This window comes from Podarcis tiliguerta (genome assembly GCF_965153285.1).
Source record: "Podarcis tiliguerta genome assembly, chromosome: 5".
Classification (NCBI taxonomy): Eukaryota; Metazoa; Chordata; class Lepidosauria; order Squamata; family Lacertidae; genus Podarcis; species Podarcis tiliguerta.
In genome coordinates, this window is record NC_139538.1 from 82,930,947 (window position 1) to 82,945,905 (window position 14,959).

Consider the following 14,959-nt stretch of genomic DNA (forward strand, 5'->3'; position numbering starts at 1 on the left):
GTAGAGCACATTCATGTCAACCTAATCAGAATGAGTTCCTTCCTCTGCTGGATGAAATACAATTGCCTCTGGTGTGTTTTTGGGGAATCCTGCAACGTGTTTAAGTTTTTACTCTGCTAACTATACATTGGAATCTGCTCTGGATCAATATTGAGTAGAATTTCAATGACAGTTTTATCCTCCCAAAGTCAAATGTTCACTGTTATCTAAGTTGCTTGAGCCACAGGACAAAGGCTAGATTATGAAGGCAACTCGTCTGCTGTTAAAGAGTAGAAAATTCTCTCAACTGGGTGGCTTAAAGCACACACCTTCATGAGCATGCTAGTAGTGCCCACTGCCATTAGCCCATCTCTCATAAACCATTTTATAATGTACGGTTTGCGGGGCTGGAGGAGGCTGATCCATATTCAAGAGGAGAGGAAGGGTGTATGAGTGTGTATGGAGGAAATAATAACAAATTGGTATATCTTTGGAGAATTGCCCCACAGGCCATGCATTTTTATGTTCTTAATCATTATTAAACGACTTCATGTCACACACTGCCTGGTGAATGGCTGCGTCCTGACACAAGAACGAATTACAAATGAAATGGAAGATCAAGCCGTATTAGAGGGACTGCCTCTGGGAAATGAAAATCTTTAATTCTCTTTTATTATTGACATTTATTTGGCTGCCACGAATAACAACACGGCAAAGAGATTCGGCTACGCTTGTGTGCTGAACAGCTTATCCCTGGGCTCAAAACCGACTTAACATTTATCATGTTTGCTTATGGAGCTGACACTGTGGCATACACTTCTCTATCCATCTTGAATTTATTAGGCATATTTAGCTTTTGTTTAAAAAAGACGAAGGGCACACCCCCCTCTTTTGACTTGATTTTCATAAGGAACAAACAGCACAGTTTAGAAAACATTAGTCCTCAAATACACTTCTAATTACAAAAAAGAGAGAGTATTTTAGAGTGGATTAATGGATATGCTATCACTTCCAGCTCGAAGAATGAAACAAATGCTTAGTGACAGAAGCTACTAACATGTATGCATAAATGGCCCTTATTATCATCTTGGTTCAGCCAGCCATAGAAGGCAGGGAGGTTTGTTTCAATTCTGAAGTTGTCCCAGAAGGAATGGTCATAAATTAATTTGGGAGGGAGCGGACTGCTCTCATCCTGAGTTTTTAAAAGCTGGTTTAAGACAAAGCTGACTCAGAAGCAGAAGCAATATAGGAAGTCCCATGGCAGCAAAAATGAACATTGTGTATCAATACGCTGCGGGGTTATGACGCAAGTGTCTGCCATGATTAAAATTCACATTCATTGTGTGGATAGCTCCCGTATAACCTCTATGACCTATGAAATATCCAACAAAACTCTTGCCACTGGAGTCGATGTTTTAGCAGTAGTAGCGGTAAGGTTAGGGTTATGCAGCTCATCACCACAGATGAAGCAACAGAGTACTGAACTGTATGTAAATACATTTTGCTGCACAGAAACGAATGACAAGCAGCATTCCCTGCTGCATAGGTTAGCAAGCCACAGCACTGTTTAATAAACAAGCATGGGCTATCTAAATTAAAAAGAAGATGTAAAGCCCCCCAGACAGTCATGTTTGTAACGCTTAAATTGGAATATCACATATCATCATTTCTTCCTCACGAAAGCACCTCCTGCCCACTTTCAGAAGATGGGGGAATTGCCAACTGGGAAACCCTTAGAGTGGGATTTTCAAATAAAAGCAACTGGAAATTCACTTCACAGTACACACTTTCATTTCCATTGCCGCCTCTTAAAAGAATTAACTGTTTTAGCAGCTGTTGTATGGTGAACTCATGCTCGTGGCCAACATAATTCAGTAGCTAATGCTCAGTGTATAAAAGCAGAATAAAAATAATTTGAATCAATATTTTCAACCTGCTTTGTAAGAAGCAACTCACATTACAATATACATCACTGATCTTAAAATACATAGACACACACACACACACAATCAACAAGCAGGTCTTGTGTCAGGTGTGTACATGCAAGGATGATTAAAATTCCAAGCAGTGTTGGATTGTGGCCATTAGTACAATAAACTCAATTTTATGCAACATTTTGGAGAAGCAAAATATATTATATATCCAGCGGTATTCCCTCTGATGATGGGGAGCATCTGTCAGTGGAATGGGGAGGAAGGCAATTTATGGTGATTCTTCCCCCACACCCCAGCCTCCCTAAAACTTGTTCTGAAGGATTCCCCCATCAGCAGAGGAAACACCATTGGATACTAACTAGAGCATATTAGTATTAAGATTCGTATTGTTATTGGTAATTATATCATCATAGTTTTCAAGAAACTCCTGAAGTACTAGTTCTGTCCTACAAAATCTAGGGATTCCCCTAGATTTAAGCCATGGCTAACATACGCTCGAATGGTCAGCCAATCTTCTCTTTGTTTCCCAGAACAGCTGTTCTGATGCTTCTTTGCCTGTCCGCCCCCACCTTCTTTTTCACAACTGTACAAGTGTACTTCATGCTCAGGCACCATATACTCCAAATCTTTAATCAACTTTGTTCCTTGCTTGGAACCCTTTCATTTTTCTGCATCCTTTCTGAAACATGGCGGCCCACTGCGACCCAACCAATGCTGAATGGAGTGCTATTCCCTTATATACCTTGGATATAATGCTTAGAAACTACGTACCTGTGGCCATAATAGTGTCTTCTTTCCCTTGGGTGAATACGACAACCCGCTGTCTTTTCAGGTTCGCTTTGGGCAAGGCTTGTGCTTTCCGGGCTATCTCCTTAATGTCCTCAGTCTGGTGACACAAAAAAGAAAAACAAAAGATGTATTGTACATAGTACAAAACAGCACACTTGAGATTATAACTTTATTTGAATAATGTAAGGAAATTACTTTAGATATGAAAATAGACTTTTCCATTCGGGTTCAAACTGTGGTTTGAGAACCTTGTTTGGTTTAACTAACTGTGGTTGGATTCATTTTGTTTTAAATGAATGTGGAAACATCCACTCCACTTAGAAACAGGAGAGAGTGAAAAAATGTTAAGAAAAGGCGGCATAGGGCACACGCCTATACCAACAAGGGCCAGTGAAACAGAAAACACTACTTTCCCGATCTCTCTTGCATTTCTAACATGCACGGATTAACGTTTTCCAAAGTTGTATCACTTCATTCTTGACACTAAACTTCATATGCATTAGTGTTGCCCACATTTTTCTAGAATTACAGCATTTCTCTGTAACTTCATAATAATACAATGTTTCTGCAAGGAATTTGGTGTCATTGCCATTTGGCTGCCATTAATTCTTACACTAAGAGAGAGAAGTTTGTCTCCAAGAGTGATTGGAAAATCTCACTGTTCTCCTCAAAGTGAACATACATGGTTTTCTTCACTTTGTTCGTTGATCCACAAATGAACCCCTGTGTTTATGTCTACCAAGCATTTTAGGCAGCTTGCAGCACAAGGTGGGTGGATGGGTGGGTAATGGGTTTCTACCCCCAACCCTTGCTTTAGCCCTTACCCCTTCGAATGGCTTTCTGTTCACTGTCAGCCATCATCCTCATTGGCAGAGAAGAACAAAAGGGGCATCATGGAGAGACTGGAAACAAAGATCTGTACCAAGGTGATATTGCACAGGAGTAAGTCCCTCACGGTAACAAAAGTCTTTTCTGTCCCTGCCCTATGAGGCCTTAGGCTCATAGGTTTCTTACAGATAAGCACAGCCTCCAAGCTGTTCCTTTATTTTAGCTAAAAAGATGGAATACCCGTCAGTGGTGCCTGATCTCTCCACCTTGTGGATAGAACAAATAATGAATCAGGGCACAGTACTTGTGGAATACAGGGAGAGCACCAGTAAAACCAGGTCCCTTTCAAGGAAGGTAGAAGAAATGAACTGCCACTCTAAGGGAGGGACAACTCAAAGATCTTCTGGGAGTGATGACTTTCCCCCCCTGCCTTCAAGGGATTGGAGGATGACAAGCCACTTGGTGGTATCCCGGTGCCCACTTGAGAAAATGAAAAAACTGAGTCTGAAGAATTTGACGCTACAGATGCTAGTGAACCTAGGCTCTTTGGCAGTGCAGAATATGGGGTGGGAATCCTCCACAGGACTCTGCTCCACTCGTGCAGCACTGTGGGGATGGGAGGAAAAACCATGGAGGCTGAAGAAATTACATGGAAGAAAAGGTTAATGTCCCCCAGAATTATTGTTCTAATCAAATTTTGTGCCTCCTGTGCCTGATTAAACAAATAAAACATACAGGAGATCCAATCAAAGATTACCCTCATCATGTGTAAGTTGGCCCTCCTTTGGTACATTCGTTTACAATCTGTCAGTGTCATTACAGATAAATCCAATCTATACTAAGAAATCCAAAACCTTCGGATGATTGTACAAATCAGTCCGACTCTACGACATACAAATTCTTGCACCGCATATTGTAAGCTGTTATCTGTTTAGCATGATCCTCTCATATCTGAAGTGGTTTTAATTACCGTCTTTTTCGCTCTACAACACACACCAGACCACAAGATGCACCTAGTTTTAGGAGGAGGAAAACAAGAAAAAAATAAATTCTGAATCTCAGAAGCCAGAACAGCAAGAGGGATCCCTGCGCAGTGAAAGCAGTAATCCCTCTTGATGTTCTGGCTTCTGGGATAGCTACGCAGCCTGCATTCGCTCCATAAGACGCACACACATTTCCCCTTACTTTTTAGGAGGGTAAAGTGAGTCTTATAGAGCAAAAAAATACGGTAATTGTGTCCAGAATCCCACTAGAACCAATTTAACTTTCTTGCAATACTACATAAAGTACAAAAGGCTCTTCGTTTTAAATCCTTAGCGGGGACATCTTTTAAGACATGTACCAGCAATTCCCATCACCTACTTTGCTTTTTGCTTTACCCTGCTCTGGCCTGGTTTGCGTATCACAGTAAGCCACACAAATATATGGGCTCCTGAAGATGAGCTCCCAGCTGCCTTGCTTCTTCCCAGTCTTTTTTCACCCCCATGAAGCACTAAGATAAGCCAAGATTTGGCTTAGCATGTCATCTGATCCTGGACTTAAGCTCTCTCCTCGGTAACCACAAGGTGTAGCCGAGAACAAGCCTTAGTTACAGCTTGTGGTTAGGGAGGAGAGACCTTAACCACAAGGTTGGGTTCAGATAACTTGCAAAGCCAAATCTTGGCTTGTGGCTCAGCGCACTGCGGTGTGGGAGTAAAACAGACCAGGCAGGAGAAAACAGTTACAAGCTCCTCTCCCAGAGCCTGCGTAGTCCCAGGAAACCATAGATCATCTTACAGGAGGTTATGTTGCTTATCTCACCAGCATGCAAACTGCCTTTTCTCACTGCATATTTCTGAACCCTTTTTATTGCCTGAGATTCCCTCCCCTTTTGATTTCTTGTTAAAATATATATTATCCAAAACGTAGTGCCAGGTGTAACTGACCTTAACCAGGAACTAAAACCATGGTTATTTGTCTCCAAAGTTTATGGCAGACTAATTTAAAAAGGCATACAGATCATTTTATTAGAAGTTACCACAGAAAGGAGGAAATGTAGAGCTGTTTTTGGTGGCAGTCATGCCTCTCCCACAATGTTTAGTAGTAGCCTTAATCAGTCAAAGTACAAAGCTGCAGGTTTTTACAAAATTTCTCTGTGCAGTACAAACAGTTATGGAATTCTTTTATTGCATCTTTTTTTGAGTTATACAAGTAGCAATGGAACAAAGCTTGCCAGGCACAACAAATACCTAAAAAGCACTCTCTGCTCCCAGAGGAAACGGCCCAGTCATTAAGTACTTCTACACAGGTCTTTGCCCCCAGAGGCACATTGGGTAATACTTTGGGACAGGTCCTTCCCTGTGGTGGCACCCCAGTTGTGAAATTCCCTCCAGGTGCTAATTTTGGGTGCCATGTGAAAATGGTTCTCTTTGTCTCTACTTACAGTTGATTGCAAAGTTTGTTGTTTTTGCTACCATGGAATCTTACTGCTCTGCAGTTTTATATTAATTCTTTATTTTAATCCAGTTTTAGACAGCTTTTTGCTCAACATACCACTTTAGAGTGAAGGTGGGGAGAGTGGATTTTTCCTCCAAATGGAAATCCTCCCTGCACTTAAATAACTAGCACTAGCTTATACTCTCCAGGATGCATTAGTTTTCTAAGTGGATGTAACCCCCTACATTAATAATGTGGCTCCCTCACCCATCTCCAAAGTGGTTCAGTCCATCATCAAATATTACCAGAACTCAGACCTGTAGTTCTCATGTAGATTTGAGACTCTGGCCTGAATCAGAAGCACAATTTATACTAAGAAAGGACGGTCTTAGTATATAGGTTGTGCTAAGGAAGAAAAGGCACTTATTTAGTATTTCTTATGTTATAGGTCCTAAGGGCAACTGTGTATACTGGACCTCCATTCAGCTTCTGATAATGTTCTCAAACAGCAGTCAATTAGAGCCCTTATTCTACTATAATTTTCCCTTTAGTTTTCGTGATTCTAAAAAGATCTAATGGTGAACCATTTTCATTGCTCCTTTTTCGCTGTGAGGTTTGGGGAAATGTTAAAGTTACAGAATAAAAAACCTCAATGGACACATTATCAAACATCATACATCACCATTGGCAGATCTGATATGTCACTTGCTGCCAAGCAAAGGGGGCAATATGGGATAAGATCACAATCTCTGTGCACTTTGCTAATGCAGTGAAATCAGACGTGGCAGATTTAGGATGTTCAGCAGAAACTGTGCTAGGAAGTATAAGAAAGTGCTAATGGAAAGGTTAATAAAAAGGTGTTTGGCAGACATTTGCAAAAGCATTTTGTCACTCGGTGTTAATTTAAACCAGGCATGCCCCAGGTTTTCAGCTTAAGGAAGGAATGAAAACATAAAAAGGGCAAGGCTAATACACAACTTCCATTCTTTGCTGTTCTACTATACCATACTATGGATTTCAAATAAATTGTGCTAAATCGTGAAGACCTAAAACACTGTTTTATTTGACAAATCATGTTTATTCTAATAGAGATTGTAAAAAAAAACACAACACCTTTCAATTTGCATACTCTTCATTTCTATAAAAGCAGCCACCACAAAATAAAACTGCAAAGCATATTGCGTTAACATTATAAAGATGGCGCAGATGTGTGTTGCTTTTGAGTTATCTTGAAGCAATCCAAATTGGACATACACACAAAGACACACCACAGATGTGCTTCTCTTTCTCTTCCTTTGTACTTGCCCAGACCCAAAGGAAAGTATCAGATCAGCGTATGGTCCCCTAACTGTGTGGGTCTGATAATGCAAATGGGAACTGAACAGCCCAAGCATCAGCTTTCCTGATGTATTTGCCTGATGAACAAAACACTTGAGGGGTTAAGGCAGATGCACATGTACAGAAAAAGGCTTCGTGCACATTGGACTGCAAGGATCACTTAATATCAAACACATTGGTTGTCACATTATATAGTGTCTGGTGAACGCTAGGAAACAGTCCCCATGTCCTATAGGTAGTAGTTCTCCTGATCAGGCTATTGGGGAAATGGTATACTGATAAACCCTCCAGAATCTGAAGCATTCGCAAATAAAAATACTAAAGTCAAGAGTAGACCCTCTAAAAATGATGCACAATAGACTAAACAAAAGACAGAGACTGTGTGTGGCTGTTAGGAGATTGCACATTTGTACAAACCCAGATGGAAAATACCACTTGTGCCTGTTAACAAAAGAACAGCCCACTTCTCCAAAAGAGACTGAGTGTAAAAGGCAGGGTTTACGTTAATCAGCTCTTAACAATTCCACATACCACCTTACTAAAATTCATTTGCATGACGATAATCCACATATGGCAGAGTTTAAGTTATTTAAAATGGTGTTAGATTTCAGTATTTAGTCCTGCCTCACCAATGCTTTAGCACTGGATCTTTATGGAGTGTAATTCAGCTAATGAGGTGGCTTTTTAACTGAGCAAACTGACAGGCCCCATATCTGCAGAGGCAGCTTGAAGCCGTGCCCAACCTCTCAGCTTCCCAAGAGGCTTTTCAAAATTCAATAAATAACATCTGTAGGCGATGTTGGGTGCAGACCTAGCAGAGTGCGTCATAACACTGAGCTGGCAGAACAAAGAAACCATGACGACTGCCAAGTTTCTATGGCAACTGCTGCGAGGCTTGGAGAGTATAATAGCACATCAATCACTGTCCAAAAGAACTTCATTATCAGCAAGGGGGAAAAAACCCTTTAGAATCTGTTTAGCGTGCAACATAGGTTAACTCACCTCAAAGCCTTGCGCTCTAGCAAAAGTGGCAGCTTCCTGAAATAATAATAAAAAGGGAACAGTTAATTATAAAGTGCTAGATAATAAAGAAATAACACATTTGGAAGCTCATTCAGGCAGTCTCCTTTTACATAATTATCTCAATATGCCCACATGCAGTTGTTCAGTTACTTGCGATGAAAAGGCTGCTTCTTCCCCTGACAAGATAGCAATGAAGTGTCAACACACTTCAGAGAGATGGAAGGAAAATGTGTGCTCTCCTCCCCACTGGCAAAGTAACTTTGGACTAATGGCCTTTAACAGAAAAGGGTACAGTTAACCACAGGACTTTTCACTATTAATCATTTCTACCACACTTCCCAAAGGCCACAGCAGTGAGGCTGGAGAGCCAAATTTACAAACGGCACCCTCACCTTTCCCCAATAACGTTTAGGATCGCTTACCCCGTGTTGTGACTGCACCGCTGGTAAGGAAATTAACATGTGATGAAGCCACAAATCAGGGTAAATGACCCTTGGCTGTTTCAGAGGAGAGCAGAATAAAAATACAGAGGTGCCATTTCCAGCATCAGTTCGGTATAATAGGAAACATGCAGTTTCCTGCTCAACCTAACACTGAATTTTAACTCAGAACTGCTCAAAAGATCTGTCTACTTTATAGGTTTACAACCTTTTTGAGTCCATGGCTCCCTTAAGCAACTAATTTTTTTCTGCAGCACCCCTGTGGGGCTCAGGAGGCCAGATATGTCATCCCTGGAATGCAGAGCTGGCAGTCTCTCACCCCTTTTTGAACGCCCTCCCTTGGAGAGTGTTCCCTCAGTCTCCTCTCCTCTCCCCTCTTCTTGGGAGTCTTCTGGGCAGCCGCAGCTGCACCCCCTAGTCTCTGAACTGCCCCCTCCCGCCCCAAAGAGAAGGGGCTCCTCACACTGCCCCACAGGGGCCTGGGGAGCACCCTCTGGCCAGCTTCAGAGGCGCCATTCACCTGGGGAGCTTGTAGCCAGGGCTGCTGCAGCAAACAGCTGTGCAAGCCTTGGGGAGGCAGAGATGTGAGAGGGCGTCAGAGGAGGGAGGGAAGGAAAGAGGGACAGAGGCCAGTGTTGCCCGCGACACCCCTGACCATCATTCAAGGCACCCTAGGGTGCCACGGCACACTGGCTGAAAACCACTGGTCAACTTGAAGGTTTTTAAGTAGAGGTTGGATGGCCATCAGTCATGGACGCTTTAGTTGAGATTCCTGCATTGCAGGGGGTTGGACTAGATGACCCACGGGGTTCCTTCCAACTCTACTTCCAATGACCACACCTTTTCATCACATTTGCAGGCTTCCTGTAGACATCTGGTTGGGTTTTTCATCAGATGCAGCAGGACTCCTCTGATATTTTTAAATTATACGGTTTGATTACAGCTTTATGTAATAGTTATAAGCTTTAAAATATAATTTCAATCAACAACATTCATGGTGTCATTGAAGGATTAGCCTGGTGCTTAGCTGCAAACATATTGAAAGCTATTTGTCATTGATTTCACATTAAAGAACCCCAAGTGTTTCAAATAAAACAACACATCCAACCATTAATGAGAGAATCCCTTAAAACAGTTTGATGTCTTACTCACAGCTTTAGGCAACTGAACTCTTCTTCATCCCTCAAGTAGGACTTGAGCACCAGAAGGTTGTTATTTCATATTTATATCAAACATTAATGGCTCCCCTTTAAATGTGTGATTTTAAATACAAGCACAGAACAGGGGAGAAAGCAGTAATGCTATTTCCTAATTGGTTCTAATATGAAGACATCACTGAAGATAATTTACATATACTGGGTGATATCCAGTGCTGCACAAGTGGATTTCCCTTTCCTTGCCTCTGCTGCCTCCACGCACCTCCAAACCTGACCCAGAGGGTCCTCCAATGCTCCAAAGCAGATTTGGTGGCTGCGTGGAGGTGGCAGTGCAGAATATGGTAGAGGAAGTCTACCTGTGCAAACAGAAGACCGTTCCTCTAGCAGACCTTCAGATATCCCTCACTGAAAACGTACCATTTGAAAAGATTAGAAGACATAAAATGAGTTTGTAATGAGTATGTAGCCAAACCATGGCTAAGCCATGTACAAGTGTGCTGGTACTCAGAGGAAAAACTGTGGCCATTTCGCTCCTTCTCCACATGCCCTGCTGCAGAACTAAGACATGGCTTGGCTCAGCGTCATGGCTAAGCCTGGGCTCATGGTTTGTCTTGGCCCAGACAAACCACAAGTTATAGGGCTTGCTGCTTGTAACAAATCATGAACCCAGATCTGCATGTAGCACTAGCACCAGGTACTGTGGCGGCAGCAGCTTCTGGAGAGCAGCAAAGCAGCTGTGATTTTTCTGTAAGTACTGTATTTTTTGGTCTATAAGACTCACTTTGTCCCTCCTAAAAAGTAAGGGGAAATGTGTGTGCGTCTTATGGAGTGAATGCAGGCTGCGCAGCTATCCCAGAAGCAAGAACAGCAAGATCCCTCTTGCTGTTCTGGTTTCTGAGATTCAGAATATTTTTTTCTTGTTTTCCTCCTCCAAAAACTAGGTGCGTCTTGTGGTCTGGTGCGTCTTATAGAGCGAGAAATACGGTACCTGCACACAAGCATGTTCACACCACATGTCAACTGGGCCAACATACGAAACATTAACGTATATCTATGTACGGAGCCCTGTTTGTAATAAAGCTTTTACCTATTTTCCAAAGTATCTTAATCATTCCCCCCCGTTACTCACATTTCACTTCACAGCAGGAGGTAAGTTTTGGCCAATCTCACTATCACTTGTTCATTTTACATTATCGCCGGTGCCTTTTTACTGTTCCATTTTGCAGGGGAGTAACATCAGCGGAGAAATAGTGATCTTTGCAGACTACTAAACATAAGCAATGCAAGTACAATTGGCTGAGGAGGGCTGCTGATGAGATAAATGGAGCACTGCAAAAGAAGTGATCTTACAGTGCTCCCACGCATTTCAGCGGGGCCTGCGTAGGTAGGAGAATTTTCTGGTGGATTGCGCTGCAAATAATTCAAGGAAGTATTTAATGTGCACGTGTTTCTCAGGCACTGGTGACAAGGCATTCTGGTGGACCTTCTAAGAAGCTGAAGTGGGAACAAACAATTACTGCAGCAGGAAGCTGAAGTTAATAAAACCTGATAAGCTGAGAAAGCACACTTCCTCAGGCTGATCACTGAAGAAGCAGAAGGCCAGCCAGGTTAGCCTGAACTGAGTTTGACAGAAAAACTGAATCACAGCCTTAACAATTGGGTTCCAGCAAGGTTAGCCACATTGGCAATTTACTTACAAAAGATCCCCCCCCCCACACTTCCCCGTTGTCAGTGGCATTTGCTAGCCCAGCTGTCAAGGCAAAGTGTAAGGTTCAAAGGTATCATGCAGTGTATTCTTAGAGCAGCATGCAATTAACAAAGCCAAGGCATACATGGGGTGGGGGATAGGGAGGGAAAGAGCCTGAAAGCCTCCAAGATAAAGAAATGCACTTCTAATGAACTACAATAAAATCCAGAAAGGCTTAGGTGGGACTGGGACACAGACAATGAAAAAAAAAAGAAGGGGGGGGGGAGAAGAGTAGTAATGGAAGCCATAAGTCCACAGAAAATAGGAACAAAAACTAAACAAGATGTATTGGAGCCAGATGATATTTGTAACCTCAAGTTTTTAGTCATGCAATTGAAATAGGAAGTTTGAAGTCTATTCTGAGGTGAGAGGGAGGGGAAGACATTAACATCTGTGCCAAACTTTAATTTGGCGAGGAACCTCTAATACTGCTTTGTGCCTATCTGTGAATCAATCTGTAGAGTGCAAGTTACTTCCAGTTATTTAAAATACTTTCTATTTTTTTGCTTGGAAGATGGAGTTTTTTGCTGCTTTAGGGCTATTGCAAGCACTACAGTCAATCCAGGCCCAATCCTGAGCATACCTGTAAGACTGACTTGGTTATTATAAACATCTGTTTGGGGTACTCACGCTTTACGTTTGTGGTTGTATGCTTTAAAATTTGAAGTGGGAAGAGCCCTGCAGTTGCTATGGTGCCAGACAAGAAACTCTGGTGCTGGAAATCAGGAGTGAAAGAGGAATGTCCAAATGCTGTTAGGGTGCCATGCAACAAGCACAGCTGGTCCAGCTCCCTCCCCACCTCCAAACCTTCTCAATATAAGAGCAGCTATGTCTGGATCAGACCAAAAGTCTATCTCATGGGTAGGAAAACTAAGGCCCAGGGGCCGGATCCGGCCCAATCGCCTTCTAAATCCGGCCCGTGGATCAGTGTGATTTTACATGAGTAGGATGTGTTCTTTTATTTAAAATGCATCTCTGGGTTATTTGTGGGGCATAGGAATTCGCTGATATTTTTCTTTAAAAAAATAAAGTCTGGCCCCCCCACAAGGTCGATACGATACGATACGATACCTATATTGTCATTGTCCCATGCAGAACAATGAAATTGAAAACCTGCATAAAACTACATAAAAACTACATAAAACTACATAAAAGCTGCATTAAACTACTACAAAACTACGTAAAATATTCAAAACCCCTAAAAACTCTGAAACCCCATTTTAAAATACACTATACTATAGAGACCCCTTATTCTGCGTTTAGAACCAGAATTGCATTCTGGTTTTGCATGCAGGGAATTGCATGCAGGGAAAGTGGACCGGTCCCCTGCTGAAAAAGTTTGCTGACCCCTGGTATATCTAGTCTAGCATCCCATTTCCCAAATCTGTCAATCAGATACCTCTGGGAAGCCCACAAGGAAGATATGAATGCAATGATTTTCTCCTCTGGTTGCTCTCAGCAACTGGGATAGGGTGAGATACTGCCTCTGTAACTGAAGATCATGATGGCTTGTAGACATTGATAGATTTATCCTCCAAGCCTTTGTCCAATTCCCTTTAAAATCCATCTAAGATGACATCACAATATTCCGTGGCAACAGACAGATGAAATGTTTGTGGCATGCCATACTTTCTTCAGAATAGCTGTGACGATTTTTCTTACTGTACGAACAAACATGGAAGGTCAGGTCACAAGGCTGAAGCAAGAAGACAAGGGTGTCCCTTTTGAGAAATGATACGTTCTGCCACACAGGAAAGCAGTAAGGCTGGGCACTTAATCTTTACCCTGTTCTGTAGCCAACTCCAAATACGTCTTGTTGCTACCCAGTTTATACCAAACCGTATTTTCTGTCCAAGGGGGCAGAAAAAAAATCTAATCTAAACACAGAGGGAAAAAGACTGGGCTTCCCTTGACCTCAGCAAAACCACCAATGCCACCACAGACAAAATTGCCCATAAAAAAATAAGAGTCTATCTCAGTACTCAATTCCCAAAGAAACACCAGAAGTTTGGGACATAATTATGTTCCTTCAAGTAGCATTCCAATGCGCCATACTTCTTTTTCTTCACATTCCCATCCTTTGCTCTTGCTTCAGAACTCGTATCTGCTCTGCTCCATATATTTCTTTCTACCATTCCTACCTCTGTGACATTTTCCAAGGTGCTTATTACATGTGAAGAGCACTCCCCCCAGCTTGCTGTAGTATATGATGACAATAGCTGTAAGATCAGTCCTTCTGCCAAACAGTTTCTCTTACCTCCTTTAAATCCTTCCTGCAAAATTTCCCCTCACTGTCCCTCAGAAGGCTCCTTGGCTGCAGCAGGAGATTGGCTTCATCCATTTGTTCCAGCTTAAAAGCACCTGCACTTTTGTGTGAATTTTATTATAGCTGGTTTCCTGGCATTTCTTAAGTGGGACTACCTGTACTCCAGGAGGAGGTTAAATTTGCTACATCCTAGTCAGATCTTCCATCTCTTCTTTCTCTGAGAGCTGCGCTCAGTGCTTGATTGTTTGATTATTTGATTGTTGTTAGCCGCCCTGAGCCCGGCTTCAGCTGGGGAGGGCGGGATATAAATAAAATTTATTATTATTATTATTATTATTATTATTATTATTATTATTATTATTTTAGGAATCATGTTTGCTTTACGGTTTTCGGCTTGGGGTTCACGCCTTTGCAGCAACTGCTGCTAATAATGATATTTGGCATGTCCCAAATAGCTCAGAAAGTTCAAAATGAAAGGATGCCTTTCAGCATTGATTGACCATAAGTGCAAGGTAATGAAAGAAGCAGTGGGCCATCTGTGCTACCCCCCAAAGGCACCTCGTATGGGAGAAGGTAGTCAGGTTAAAATCTAACCTCAGAGAGGCAGCAACATATGGCGATTGCTAGGGTAACAACAGGCAGCGAGGGCACTCCCTAGTGCAGGTGATAATAAGGGTGATAATATCTATATTAAAGGCTTTCCATTTTCTATCTGACATCAGGATTCACAAAGGAGAAGGGATTAAGGAAATAAACAATCTTCACAGAAGCTTTACAGCTCCCGGGAGAATGCAGCATTTTCATTCATGCATGGCGTGTGACAACAGCAAAGCAAAGCAAAAGAACAAAACACAAAGCCATAACCGCCACACCCCAACACCAAAACATACAACCAGCAACATAATCTATTCTTTTTTTTGGGGGGGGGGGAGACAGGATTTGAACAGCAGTTGTTCTTCAGCCTTGATAAACTTTCTCTGTTATTCAGACACACAAGCAGCGCACACTGCTTCCATCCTATTGCTTTAGCAGATTGGGTTTCA

The 14,959-nt window shown here is 42.1% G+C and overlaps 1 protein-coding gene across 4 annotated transcripts in view; it reads right to left on the reverse strand.

Moving 5' to 3' along the window:
- ADK (adenosine kinase) overlaps positions 1–14,959 on the reverse strand; it is a 191,812-nt gene that overhangs the window by 33,962 nt on the left and 142,891 nt on the right. For all 4 annotated transcript variants that reach the window (XM_083440552.1, XM_083440551.1, XM_083440553.1 and 1 more), the window contains 2 exons: positions 8,286–8,321; positions 2,685–2,799 (listed from right to left, as the gene is read on the reverse strand). In XM_083440552.1, the coding sequence (XP_083296678.1) occupies positions 2,685–2,799; positions 8,286–8,321 (151 nt within the window). The remainder of the gene's footprint in view (positions 1–2,684; positions 2,800–8,285; positions 8,322–14,959) is intronic.